General features: G+C 37.8%; 2 protein-coding genes across 2 annotated transcripts; both read left to right on the top strand.

Moving 5' to 3' along the window:
• Positions 1-299: 299 nt before the first annotated feature.
• On the top strand, positions 300-2,350 carry lrrc23 (leucine rich repeat containing 23). The gene is made up of 7 exons (XM_051880821.1): positions 300-607; positions 750-859; positions 970-1,232; positions 1,422-1,552; positions 1,643-1,779; positions 1,910-2,108; positions 2,237-2,350. Exons 1-7 carry the CDS (start codon positions 515-517, stop codon positions 2,276-2,278), a joined length of 975 nt encoding a protein of 324 aa, XP_051736781.1. The 5' UTR covers positions 300-514; the 3' UTR covers positions 2,279-2,350.
• A 1,185-nt stretch (positions 2,351-3,535) lies between these two features.
• Positions 3,536-13,676, top strand: tktb (transketolase b). Its single transcript, XM_051880810.1, has 14 exons — positions 3,536-3,816; positions 6,172-6,289; positions 6,396-6,509; positions 8,035-8,132; positions 9,470-9,661; positions 9,740-9,867; positions 9,980-10,176; positions 10,312-10,476; positions 11,281-11,437; positions 11,533-11,663; positions 11,774-11,857; positions 12,097-12,193; positions 12,580-12,699; positions 12,817-13,676. Exons 1-14 carry the CDS (start codon positions 3,713-3,715, stop codon positions 12,987-12,989), a joined length of 1,878 nt encoding a protein of 625 aa, XP_051736770.1. The 5' UTR covers positions 3,536-3,712; the 3' UTR covers positions 12,990-13,676.
• The last annotated feature ends 526 nt before the right edge of the window (positions 13,677-14,202 follow it).

The raw sequence follows: 14,202 nt of genomic DNA on the forward strand, positions 1-14,202 counted from the left end.
TTGTTTACACTCGTTTAAACCATCGTGTTGTGTATATGTTTACGTGTATATGTGCAGGAGATTTATTTACTAAACATTTGCTCTTCTGAAATATTTGTCAGCTTTGTTTTTAGATTTGCCATCAAGGTCAAGATTTGTAATATAAGCATTTAATTTGAGCAAATAATAAATATTCACATGCGAGATAAAAAAACGCATCATATGCATATTTAGGCGCTCAGTAGTACAGAGACGCATGGTGTTACTATGGTAACGGCCATAAACACGATTCAGCGCGAGGTGAGTGACAAAACGTGTTCAGATCTACAAATTTAATTATTTTTTAACTCAATTATTTTGATTAAAACTGTATAAGAGTAAGTTGTTTCTTTTCGTTACAACCTATATTGTTAGTTTAGTGGCTAAAGCTAAAGTTAGCTAGCGTGCTGATGATGTGAACGAATTTATTCATTTAAATGTCAAATCATTTATTTTAACACGTGAAAAGTTGATCCACAAGGTAGACAGCAGAACAATGTCAGTCTCTGATGAAGATGAGGTGTTGAAAGCAGAGTCTGAGGAAGAGGATGAAGGGAAAGAGAAGGAGATTTCAGGACGAGAGGATAAGGTAAACAAGATTGTATTATGCGTTTTATTTTAATCTTATTAACATATACTATATTAAATTAAAATAAAAAAGAATTAATAGGCTATCAGATGACATTAAGATTGTCCATGATTTTCATTTTTGTTTCTTATTTTATTACCAGCTAGAGTCCTGTCCGCTAACCCAGGACATGATGGCGAAAAGCTTGTCCTTATTGTGTCGCACAGGGAATGGTCTGTCTCATGCCTATGTCAGACTTGACCTTAAAAGCAAGTAAGGGAGATTCTTCTCATTCCCAACATATTGCCATGCAGATTTACTGTAAATCACAAAGTTGAGCCTACTCATTTAAAATTGGTTCCCACTGTACCTGCCTAAACTAGGGGTCTGACAGACCTGGCCTTGATCAGCTCCTTCATCCATCTGCGCTACTTGGACATCTCCTCCAATCATTTGTCAGACTTCTCTCCATTGGCCGGCCTCACTCAGCTGTTGTGGGTGAAGGGAGACAGTAACCTGCTTCAGAGGTTCGAGGGTCAGCCGTTTGGCCAGCTCACTTACCTACAGTGGCTCAGCTTTGCCAACAACCGCCTGTTTGATGTTAAGGGCATTGGAGGCCCAGCACTGGAAACCCTCAATCTCACTGGTTAGTTAGGTCCATTAAGTTTCTTTCAGCCAATCTAGAGTGGTGTATTTAGCTATATGTTACATACAGTATGTGATTCAATACATATGAGCTGGCACTGGCCACATTTCTTTGTAATCTGCACTAGACAGTAACTATACAGCTTCATCGGCAGCGCTAAACAGCAACATTTCATGTCTATATTTGTAGGTAATGGTATCCAGAACATGCAGGGCCTGGAATATCACAATCTAACCAATCTGGTGACTCTTGAGCTCAGAGGAAATTGTTTGGAAACTACAGATGCCATTTACCTCCCCAATTTACGCCACTTGTATCTGGTACAATTGCTTGTATTGCTGTTTATGGTAGATAAAAAGTATATGATGCTGATTAGGACTACCATCTGACACTTTCACCCCACTATTTAGGCTCAAAACAACCTAAAACGATTGGAGGGTCTGGAGAAGCTTGAGAATCTCAACACTCTTCACCTCAGAGATAACCAGTTAGAATCACTGGATGGACTCAGCCCCAATATGAAATCTCTAAAGTATCTTAATGTCAGGTAACAGAAATACAATCACACCACGTTCGGTATGTTCTCAGTCTGGCTGAAACTGAGGAAGCAAATGTGTTTCACTAATATAGACAGATTAATTACCACTCTCTGATAACCCTCTATTTCACACCTTTAGGGGGAACCTTATATCTTCTATGAGGGCTTTGCGAAATCTTGTGAGTGTCGGGCAAACACTGAAGGCCCTTGTGCTCTTGGAGAACCCTTTAGCGAAGACTGACGATTACAGGATGTATGTGATCTCGCATCTCCCCCAGCTTGAGCGCCTGGACAAGGATCCCATCACAGCTGAAGAGAAGTCTGCGGCCCAGGAGAAGGTGCGCAAACTGTTTAGGGCATATGCTATTGTTAATTATCTTCATTTTTTTCAATTTATTTGTGTCAATAAAAGTTTCTCAGATAATATTTTTAAATTTTACATTGTAACAATGCCTTTTTTTTTTAGGAATTTGAAGATGAATTTGCTGAAGATCAAGAGGATAACTGAATAGGCTGTGTTACATTGAAATATACTTGTAAATATAATTTTATATTCAATAAAATCTACTATCAAAAAAAAGTTTTGGTTTCATTTCATGCAGTATAGCCTCTGATGTGGTCTTTATAGCTGTAGCTGTTGGTAAAAAAAGATACTGAATAGCATGTGTCACTAGATTTGATAACAGGGTGCATATCACTTTAATATAATGCCTATCATGAAGAGAACGCATCTTAACATAATTGTACATGCATTCATGTTTTTATCTACATATATGTTTTATTTTCTGCAATGTCACACACTTGGTATTCTACCAAGAGAACAAAAAATGCCACTTCCTCAACTCGTTTGTTTATAACTGACCACATGAAAGGGGCAGATCCTGTTTTTAACCCTGTAAGCCTGACAGGAAATAGTCAGAAACATCTCCTTTTTTTTAATGGACAGTTTATTGAACGTCTAGACAAAATCTTTTTAAAAAAGAAAAGATAAAAAAAATCTTAAAAAAAAAAAAAAAAAACCCTTTGCATGTGTGTCATGTTTTGTATCATATTTGATACATTAGGCTTTTATGGTCTATATAGTATGATAAAGTGAAAATATGGAGCTCATGGAGGAAAAACACATCAGTTTTATTCAAAGGTCCAAACTGAACAAAAATATGCCATTTGGTGCAGTTTTTTTTTTTTTTACCTAGACTAACATAAATGTCTCCCGATAACGTCTTAGTGCTAACTGGATTTTCTTTATTAAAAAAATATTTTTATATATATATATATAATCTAGTAAAACATCAAAGATTTCACAAAAATAAATATTAAAAGGCCTTTACTTGCTAAAATATTATGAACTATCCAGAGGAGGGCATGTAGAAGATAGTGTTTTTCAGAAGTTTTCTTGGTAATTTGAGGCCTTAGAAACTCGTCTATCTAATATGACACAGCAGGCTACATAGGGTTAAATAGTTTTCACACTCCTTTCCTCAATCCTGTCATCATGACTCGACGAATCATTGATTAAATCAGCTACTCCTTCAGTTTCCAACAGTTGCAACATTTAAACAATGCAACAGTGTGTGCAAATGAAGCTTTTACTTCAGTATAAAAAAACAAACTCAATTCTCTCACGCCCCAATCTTATACGCGAGATTTAACAGTGTTTTGCTTGTCTGCGGTCTCTACCCTGATCTGGCAACCTGTCTACTGCTGTCCTGTTGCGAAAAGCGTTTCGTCCAATGGTTCGCCTCAGCGGATGAGTTGACAGCTGACGTAACGCTTCTCTTAAAAGCTACAGCGCACCACGTTACCCGCGTCCCACACCGTGCTCGGCTCTGGTGGTTATTGCGTTTATCTCAGTAATTACAGATTAACGTAGAATCAGAAGAGTTTATTTGGGTTACAGCACTCGCGTTTACTTCATCTCATTTACCCACACAGCTGAAACATGAGCTATCACAAACCCGACGAGAAAACTCTGCAAGGCCTGAAAGACATCGCGAACAAGCTCAGGATTCACTCCATCAAGGAAACATGCGCCTCAAACTCCGGGTAAAATTTTCTGAACTTATTAAAATTCATTCTTAACGTCTTTCTAGGTCAGGTTTGCAACTGTGTTCGCTCATTTATCTCAAATGTTCACTTAACGTTCCTGCATAACACGTGAACTTGGCAAGAGGGCCGGACCATTCGACCTTTTTTAATTTTTTTTTTTTTATTTAATTTTTTTTTTTTTTTTTTGCTCCTAATACTACACGAGAGACTCAAAATATATTTGACAGCTTTTTAGCTCATCGTGGCCTCAAAGCAATGACCAGTGAAAATTGGCTTAGCTCTCATCGCCCCTATAATTAGCACGGGTATGTGGGGCTGCACGTGGGATTATAAAGTGTCAGTGTTTGTAAATTCTAAATTAACCATTGCGTTCAAGTTATATGCATCACGCGCTGAGTTGCAAGTGATTGATTTTTAGCGATGTCCGAATTGTTCTTTTGAGTCGGATCTCTTTTTGAACCGGTTCTTTGAAACGAACTGTTCGAAAGAACTGGTGTGCAGAAATGACTCGGACCTCCCATAACTAATTAATTTACTCTGCTAGCTCGTGGCTGCTCGTTTCACCTACAGGTTGTCACGTGGAGGCGTGCAGGACTCGTGATATCCGTTGTGCTGTGGGTTAAGGTGCTGTTAACCTCCATGAATAAACCATGCTTTTGATTTGTTTTTCATCATACCATAGCTTCAAGTATGTGGTGATAAGGAGAGTTTCAAATAAAGCCTGCATAAAAGGAAAGCTTTGCTTTGACATTGCCTAATCTCTGCAGTTCTCTCTCTCTTTTTTTTTTTTTTTTTTTTTTTTTTTTTTTTTTTTTTTTTTTTTTTTTGAGGCTGACCAAATTTTTGCCACAGATGGTCATTTCTCAACATGAACTAAATTCAAAAAGGGGAGTTTCTAAATGTATAGAGGATAGAAACATTAATTATATCAAAGGAAAAAGGAAGGTTTTGTTCTTTTGAACTGTGCCTCAGAGGGTTAATTTTTTACAATATGCTGCACACACCCTTGCTGGCATGCAACAACCTTTCATTCATTGTAAATCTTGTATAGGAATTTCCTTGAGTGTTGAAACTTACCTGATACTACTTCTTTTTTTTTTTTTCTTTTTTTTTAACTGTTGTGACACTTCCTCGTATTCTGTTCCTTCTCATTTCTCTTTGTGTATGATGTCCATTTTTCCCCTCTTAAGTATAATCACTAGTATTCATGTAGTGGTTTAAACAAGATATCAAGGAAGTACTGATTATGACAGATGTGTGTCTACCTTTTGAAATCTAATCCTTCATTCTGAATCCTTTCGGTGGAGATTTGTTTTTAACCCCTTTTCCATTTTTTCATTTCAGCCTAAATGAGTCACACTATAGGACAAAGATGGTAATTCATCAATGGTGTTATGTCTGGTGGAAAGTGTTTTTTTTTTTTTTTTTTTTTTTTTTTGTTGTTTTTTTTTTTTTTAATATATATATATACTGAACAATAACATAAGACTGCATGTATTTTGACTCACAATTAAATTATAACAGGTTTTTCAACAGACAGATTTGTGACCACTCAATTGCATGAGTGCTTTCCAAACTCTGACTTTAAAGTTCTTGTCAATTTAAGTCACTTTGGGAACAAGCAGATAAACTAACTGTTGTACTGCACCCTTAATTGAAGTACAAACTTGGTCATCTATATGTTTGGGTTTGTTTGTTTGTTTTTTTTTTGTTTTTTTTTTTAAACAGTAACCAGTGCTGCAATTTAATTTGCTTGACTGTTCTGTAAGTCTCACACTCACTTAAAGGAACCATTCACTCAGAAAATAAAGTTTGTCCTCTTACTTGCCCTCATGTTGTTCCAAACCTGTTTGATTTAAATGGAACACAAAAGGAGAAATTTAGAATAATGTGCAAGTCGCTCTTTTCCATGCGATTACAATGAATGACTCTTTCAAGCTTAAAAATACACAAATTTAGAATGAATGTTGACGTTCTGTTACTTCAGCTTTATACCTTAAAAAAATAAGCAAGATGTGTGTAATGGCTCGAGTCATTTATCCTATTGCATTGTAGTCCCTGTATTAGAATTTTAGAGACTACAGCCCTACTGATCATTATATGGTTTCTATATTATGTGCCTGTTTTGGCAGTAGCTGAAGTCATTGATAAGGTCTATTACTACACCTCAAACCCCAATGATGACAGTAGCAACTTTTGCCCTTTAGTACCATTTGCAATCATGTTCTAGTTTTTCTAGTGAAAGATAACCTGCACGTCTGATTGGTCTTTAACATCCAGCATGTTTGAGCTGATGGTTAATAGTTGATGAATGGATGGATTGATGATACTGATGTGTGTTACCTCTCTCAGACATCCCACCTCGTGCTGCAGCGCTGCAGAGCTCATGTCAGTGCTGTTCTTCCACACCATGCGTTACAAAGCTGACGATCCTCGTAACCCCTGCAATGACCGCTTCATCTTGTCCAAGGTGGGCTGTCGTTCTGTGTTGGGTTATGAGCTTCATTGCACTTTTTAGTTTCCTCTAAGTACTGAGAGATTAAATGTACTCCCACTACTCACTTTGCTGTTTTCAGGGTCATGCTGCACCCATTCTGTATGCTGCCTGGACAGAGGCTGGATACATCAAAGAGTCTGAGCTGCTGAACCTGCGTAAGGTCGACTCTGACTTGGAGGGTCACCCCACTCCTGTGAGTAATACTACTCTTATCAGCGCATATACACTAGGGGTGGGAATCTTAGATTCAGATTGATTCTTGAGGTCACAATTCAATTAAAAATTGATTTTTTTTTTTTTTTTTTTTTTTAATCAAATTGATTCAATATATGCATAGATTATTCTAGTTGTATTATTCTGGTTTACTGTTTTGTTACTTTTGTTACTTAATTTGACTGCGGTAGACAGTTGAATAGGTCTTGAAAAAGAAAAAAAATTGCCCTGAATTAAATGTGAACCTTGAAATGTATCTTGCTTTTCTTCTCATTTTAGTCAAACCAATATTATAAAACAAATGCCATGTAAAGGGATAGTTCACCTAAAAATTCACCTAAGCAGTTCCAAACCTGTATAAATTTCCTTGTTCTGCTGTACACAAAGGAAGATATTTGGAAGAATGTCAGTAACTAAACAGATTTCGCCCCCCATTTACTACCATAGTAGGAAAAATAAATACTATGGTAGTCAATGGGCGGTGAGATCTGTTTGGTTACTGACGTTCTTCCAAATACCTGTATTTTATAGGGCTCACTTAAAAATATCAATTTCTCAATTTTAATTGGTTCTCATTTTGATTAACCAATATCGGTTCTTAAATCCCAAGAATCGATCTTTCAGTCTATGGTGTTTTCAGTTGTTAAATGAACAACTTTGTAGCCTGCTTCCCATATAACAATTATTTATTATTACATAATTATTATTACAATAAATCGTAATAAGCTTTGTGCTGTGTTACTTTGGATATGAAACAAAGTCTCAGCTTTCAAATTCTGTTAATTTATTTATGAAATTCAAATGATAAATGCCACTTGCCGCTCTTTAATGTGCCGTGACTGATCGCTGTAGCGCCTCAGATCAAGCAGAGCGGCAGCATGGAGCGCAACTGAACTGATCATCTTTTCCACTTTACTACTGGCTACAGCACGAAATAAGCATGAATGAACATTAGAAGGTATGTTGAAATACACGGTACAACTTACCAAAATCCAAAGTACTGTACCTGATACATAACCCACTTAATTGAATTCGGAATAGAAACGCAAGCTTGAAGTGAACTGAAATCAAATCAAATCAAATCGTGGAATTTGTGCCAGTACCCAGCCCTAGTAATGTATTCCTGTGATGGCAAAGCTGAATTTCCAGCATCATTACTCCAGTCTTCAGTGTCACATGATCCTTCAGAAATCATTCTAATACTGATTTAGTGCTTAAGAAACATTATTTTCAATGTTGAGAACAGATGTGCTGCTTAATATTTTTGGTGAAACCGTAATGCATTCTTTAAGGATTGTTTGAAGAATAGAAAGATCAGGAAAACACCATTTACTTGATATAGAAATTGTAATGTTAATGCCTTTATTGTCTCTTAATTGAATGCATGAATAAAAGTATATGAATAAAGGCATTCATTTCTTTTAAAATAAAATCATACTGTCTGAGTTTATCAAGTCTTTCACATAACCAGTTACCATGAAAATAACCTTGCTTCTCTATTTCAGAAACTATCGTTTGTGGATGTGGCGACAGGTTCTCTTGGCCAGGGTTTGGGTGCTGCCTGCGGTATGGCCTACACCGGAAAATACTTCGATAAATCTAGGTATGCATGTTCTCCCAGAGCATGGCATCTTATTTTGTTCTTTTTCATACCATGACCCACTGTACTACGCGAGTCATTTAGTGTACACCAAATAAAAAATCTCATGCTGGTATGGTGCCAGTGATCAAGTCCATACAAGATTTTGATCTCAGTAATAAGCCCTATTCAGACAGAACTAGTTTTCCCAGAGGACGTAAGAGAAATGTTTCACAGGCGTAATTTTTTTTTTTTTTTTTTTTTTTTTTAAATCCCATCCAAATCTGCCATGTCTGTGTTTTTCCTCAAACATCAATAAAAATTCTAGAGCAAATTACCTACTGTTTTCAGCTTACTGAATTGGTCCTCTGAGAAATCTAATCCCATCGGAATGTCTGTGATTGCTGATGTTGTATTATCCTAATGCTTCTCATGCGTTTTTTGATCTACCTGAGCTACTGTTTGTGTACCAATCTTGTGCACATAAAGCATGCTTAGAATTATAATTTCAATATAATGGTGTCCTATGAAAAAATAAAATAATAGAGCCAGATTAACTGCTAAGACTGCCCATTTTAATATCAATGTCAGGTAAGAGAAAGTCTACATGGCTACATTTTTCTGCTCACTTATGCAGTTTTATTATAAGCAGCCACTTCTATAAACTCACCTGAAGTTCATTTAAAGGGTTAGTTCACCCAAAAATGAAAATTCTGTCATTAATTACTCACCCTCATGTCTTTCCGCACCCGTAAGACCTTCGTTCATCTTCGGAACACAAATTAAGATATCATTGATGAAATCCGATGGCTCAGTGAGGCCTCCATTGCCAGCAATGTTACTGCACCTCTCAATATCCATTAAGGTGCTAAAAACATATTTGAAACAGTTCATGCTGAAGTTTGAAACAGTTCATGCTGGCAATGGAGGCCTCACTGAGCCATCTGATTTCATCAACAATGTCTTAATTTGTGTTCCGAAGATGAACGAAAGTCTTACATGTGTAGAATGACATGAGGGTGAGTAATTAATGACATTTTCATTTTTGGGTGAACTAACCCTTTAAATAGGGTTTTTATATCAATAATTAAGATGTATACGTCATACGTGATGCATGAAAGCACAGCAGATGACCTTCTGTAACGCCCACATCTAGAAAACACACTCCCACCTCTAATAAACATGGAGATATTGGTACACAAAGTCACAGACATCGAGTGATAAGAAATGATAAAAAAACTCGAACGTCATTTAGAAAACTAGCCCCATCTGAATAGGGCTTATAGAGGAGAACTGCTTTCTGCTGATAATTTGATTGTGCTGTAACTGGACACGTCTGTCTTATCTCACTGTCTCATTAGCTACCGTGTGTTCTGCCTGATGGGAGATGGTGAGTGTTCAGAAGGATCTGTGTGGGAAGCCATGGCTTTTGCCTCCTATTACAAGCTTGACAATCTGGTGGCCATTATTGATGTGAACCGTCTGGGCCAGAGTGAAGCAGCACCACTGCAGCACGACGTGAACGCCTTCAAGGGGCGCTGCGAGGCTTTCGGGTAGGTCTTCCAGATATTGCTGTTTCATTTTCCTTGCCCGTATTTTGTTTGTGACATGTAACCAATTTGTTTCTTCAGCTTCAACACTTATGTGGTGGACGGCCATGATGTGGAGGAGCTGTGCAAGGCTATGTGGCATGCCAAACAAATAAAAGGGAAGCCCACTGCCATTGTAGCCAAAACTTTTAAGGGCAAAGGCCTCAAAGGTGACTAATGATATCCTGTACTGCAAGACCAGCAGCATGATGATCAGCATTAATGATGTCTGTTATTATGATAGTCCTCATACTTGACTGTCTAACCTGTTCTTTTGTTCAGGCATTGAGGATCTGGATAACTGGCATGGGAAGCCTATGCCTAAAGACCGTGCGGATGAGCTGATTAATGACCTTCTGAGTCAGATCCAGTCCCCCAATAAGCCCCTCCACCCTCAACAGCCCAATGATGATGCTGCTCCAGCCGACCTCACCCCCATCCACCTGCTCACAGCTCCAGAATACAAGATCGGAGACAAGGTGATGAACTGAGACATTATACTTCATAGCTGATGGAGTTTTGACGGATTCATTTCTTTGAGCAAATGCTTCCTGTCTTCTAAAGTTCCTCAAAAGAAGGCTTTATAAAGCAGCTGCTTTTGTTTGGCCACTCAGATATCCACTAGGAAGGCTTATGGGGTTGCCCTGAAGAAGATGGGAGATGCCAGCCCTCGTGTGGTGGCCCTGGATGGTGACACCAAGAACTCAACCTTCTCTGATATCTTCAGGAAGGCCCATCCCGAACGCTACATTGAGTGCTTCATTGCCGAGCAGAACATGGTGTGTAACTGGATTTTTCTTCCCTTTGCACTAATAATGAACAAGTCATGATGGCAAAGCAAAAGTAAAACCTGACAGTGTGTGTCATGAATGAATAGGTTTGTAAACTGTGTTTGTGGAGCACTTCGTGATACGTTGAAGGTGTGGTGCACTATTCATACAGTGCTTTGTAAATACCTGACCTCACTCTGTTAAAATGTTATCTTTTACTATTCACTTTCTGACTAATATTTATCAATGTCAAGTGCTTACTAAATAGGACATGATTTCCCACAGTGAGAGAATTCCTTTCTGCATAAACGTAGTCATTTAGAGTCAAAATCTAAATTTTTTCTTTAAAAATAAATTGAGCCAGAAGTATGTATTAAGTTTGTTGTTTTTAGTGATTTTAACTGTTTTTAAAATATATTACTAAATATACACTACGGTTCAAAGTTTTGAGTCGGTAAGATTTTCATTTTTTTTTGAGGATTTTTTTTTTTTTTTTTTTTTTTTTTTTTAAATGCGTAACTTTAGAATCCTACAAAAATATATTTATCACTATTTCCTAAAATCTATTAAAATAGAACAGTTATTTTAAATAGTAATATTTCTGTTACTGTTTTTATTGTATTTCTGGCCAAATAAATTTAGTCTAGGTAAACGTAAGTGACAAAAATGAAAAAAGAAAAAAAAAAAAATCTTACTGACCCCTAACTTTTGAACAGAAGTGCAAGTATATGATTTATTTTATAAAATGTAACGCTACATAAAAGATCCATATAATTTATCTAATATTATGTATTTAATTATGCTGCTATCCAGGTGAGTGTGGCTATTGGTTGTGCCACTCGTGATCGCACGGTTGCATTCGCCAGCACTTTTGCCGCATTCTTTGCTCGTGCCTATGACCACATCCGTATGGCAGCGATCTCCCAGTCTAACGTCAACCTGGTCGGCTCTCACTGTGGCGTTTCCATTGGTAAGGCATCATGATGTTTTTATCTGGACTTAATTCATAGTCAAGTCTTTTCTTTTATCTGAAATATAGAATGGTTTATTTTTAATTTTGTCCAGGTGAGGATGGCCCTTCACAGATGGCACTGGAGGATCTCGCAATGTTCCGCGCTGTTCCAACATGCACAGTGTTTTACCCCAGTGATGGAGTATCTACTGAGAGAGCTGTGGAACTTGCAGCCAATACAAGGGTGTGGTTTATGGTTTCCACTTGATGGTCTTATACAAGTACAGTCATTATTTTGGCACCAGTTAATTTGTTGTTTTTTGGTTCAGTGTTAATGCTATTTCCTGCTTTCAGGGTATCTGTTTCATCCGCACCAGTCGACCTGACACTGCAGTCCTCTATGATGCTGAAGAGAAATTTGAAATTGGCAAAGCCAAGGTGAGAATAAAAAAAAAAAAAATAAAAAAATAGATCAGAGCACACTTTTAATGTTATTCATAGTTTCTAAATTTAGTTTCATACTACTGCAAGGACGGCTAAAGTTAGCAGCCATGCTGAAACTCAGTTCAGTGTAATCCATTTAGTGACACAGTGAGCAAATGAGGCCTCCTGTTGGGCAGCTAAAAAAACTGTCTGCTTCACAACAGTTTACTAACAATTCTCTTTCTGTCCTGTAGGTGGTGCGGCAGTCCAAAAAAGATCAGGTGACTGTCATTGGAGCTGGAGTAACACTGCATGAGGCTCTGGAAGCATATGAACAACTGGCCAAAGAAGGTTTGTTCAGCGCCTGCTGGCCATAATAGGACATAAGTCATTAACAGTACCTCAGTTTCATTTTAGAAAATGGAAAAAGTAACTTTGTAATGTAAGTTTAGTTAATTATATTATTAAAGCACATTCCTTTCTTTTTCTCATGTTTCAAAGCTGTTGAGCTCAAATGTCTTAATGTAAATAGACATTTTTATTCAGAGACGCGTTTAACTGATGTATATAAAGTATCACCAAATGTATTTTATAATTTTTGTCTTGTATTAATGTCTTATGTAGTTATTGTTAATTGTATGACTTGTTATTCACTTTGTTCTCGCCATGAAGAGAGCCTTACTGCTGACAAATAAACAAAAAAACTTAAACCGTTAAATATATTATCTGTTTGCCAGGTGTGAACATTCGGATTATCGACCCATTCACCATTAAGCCCCTGGATGCCTCTACTATTGTGGAAAGTGCTCGTGCCACAGGAGGAAGGGTGATCACTGTAGAGGACCACTACAAAGAGGGTGAGCTGCTTTTTTAAGTGAAAAACCATCAAGATCAGATGGGACAACTAGATTCCCTGTCCACACCCCTTATGCTGTGAGAGGTATTTTATGTTGGTTCCTGTGCTCTCATTGTAGGTGGTCTGGGCGAGGCTGTCCTGTCTGCAGTGGGTGAAGAGCCTGGCATTGTGGTGCACCGGCTGGCCGTGAGCCATGTTCCTCGTAGCGGCAAACCGCAGGAGCTTCTGGACATGTTTGGCATCAGTGCCAAATGTATCGTTGCTGCCGTCAAGCGTACTTTTGCCAACTGAAACTCTTTGAACCACCCTAAGCTACACCCTTCCTCTTTCTCCATTCCTAACTCAGACCCAAGAGACAAGCTCACCACACATCCGTGTCATTCCAGAGGCTCACAACTTGCAGATATACCTAACTTTGTAGTGTGTGAAAATTCTCTAACTTGTGCACTATAGTCAATAGTGTCGCCCATTGCTGTGAAATGCTTTCATTTTGCGTCATTATCAGGTTTGCCTTCTTGAAATCTTTAATACTGCATTAATAGTGGGTTTAAAGGTTTGTAAGGTTATCAGAGTGTATCCTTGGATTAAATCAGAGTGCATTCCAGTTGACATTTTCTGACCATCATTTAAAAGACCATTTCACCTTGTCATTTCATAATTTTCCTAGCTTTAACTCGGTATGCTTCCTGTAGTTATTACAAGCCAGTATCCTGAAAAAATGAAATATTAATTTGGTGATAATGGTGCGTGAAGGTGCTTTCAGGGAGTAATAAAGTATGATTTTTTTTTTTTTTTTTTATTGCTGTTGCATAAACTACTGCACAACCCTGTTTTGGAAAGTTAGTACCTGAGTGGTTTGATTTTGGTGACTTGAAATGTATCATGTTACTGAGACACCCTCACTGTTGTTGCTTGTTTAAACCTGTAGTTTTCACTGAATTTGATGTAATGTGTTAATAAATTTGACTGCCCAGCCAATCTGCCCATTTGCTTCTTGGTTGTGTGTGTGTGTGTGTGTGTGTGTGTGTGTGTGTGTGTGCGCTTTGCGTTATGTCATCGCTCCCTTTAGTTACTACAGATGCCCCCTCTGCAGTGCTTCACAAAAAGTTGGGGGTCCGAGAATCGTCACCACCTTTCTCCCCTCTAGCTATGGCCCTGACCTAATGGGTAAATATTGCTATAGAAATAGGGGCGTCTAATTATGTGACGGAATTTCTAGGGCCTGGTTTCAGTCAGGGCTTAGATTAGCCAAGGCTTATTTAGGACGTTTAAGTAGCTTTTATAAAGGTGTCTTAGGAAAAGAAAGAAAAAAAAAAAACTGGTGTGGATCTTGAGACACAAAACAATGGCTCTGACATTATGAAGACGAAATACTCCAAGACACTGACACATTTTAAGATATCAGTGCAAGATGCTTTCAGTTAAGACAGCTCCAAACATGCATTTTTGTCTGGGACTGACCTATGAAACCGAGCATAGAAATGCTAATCGCTTACAACGTCTT

The sequence above is a fragment of the Ctenopharyngodon idella genome, chromosome 22 (assembly GCF_019924925.1).
Source record: "Ctenopharyngodon idella isolate HZGC_01 chromosome 22, HZGC01, whole genome shotgun sequence".
NCBI lineage: Eukaryota > Metazoa > Chordata > Actinopteri > Cypriniformes > Xenocyprididae > Ctenopharyngodon > Ctenopharyngodon idella.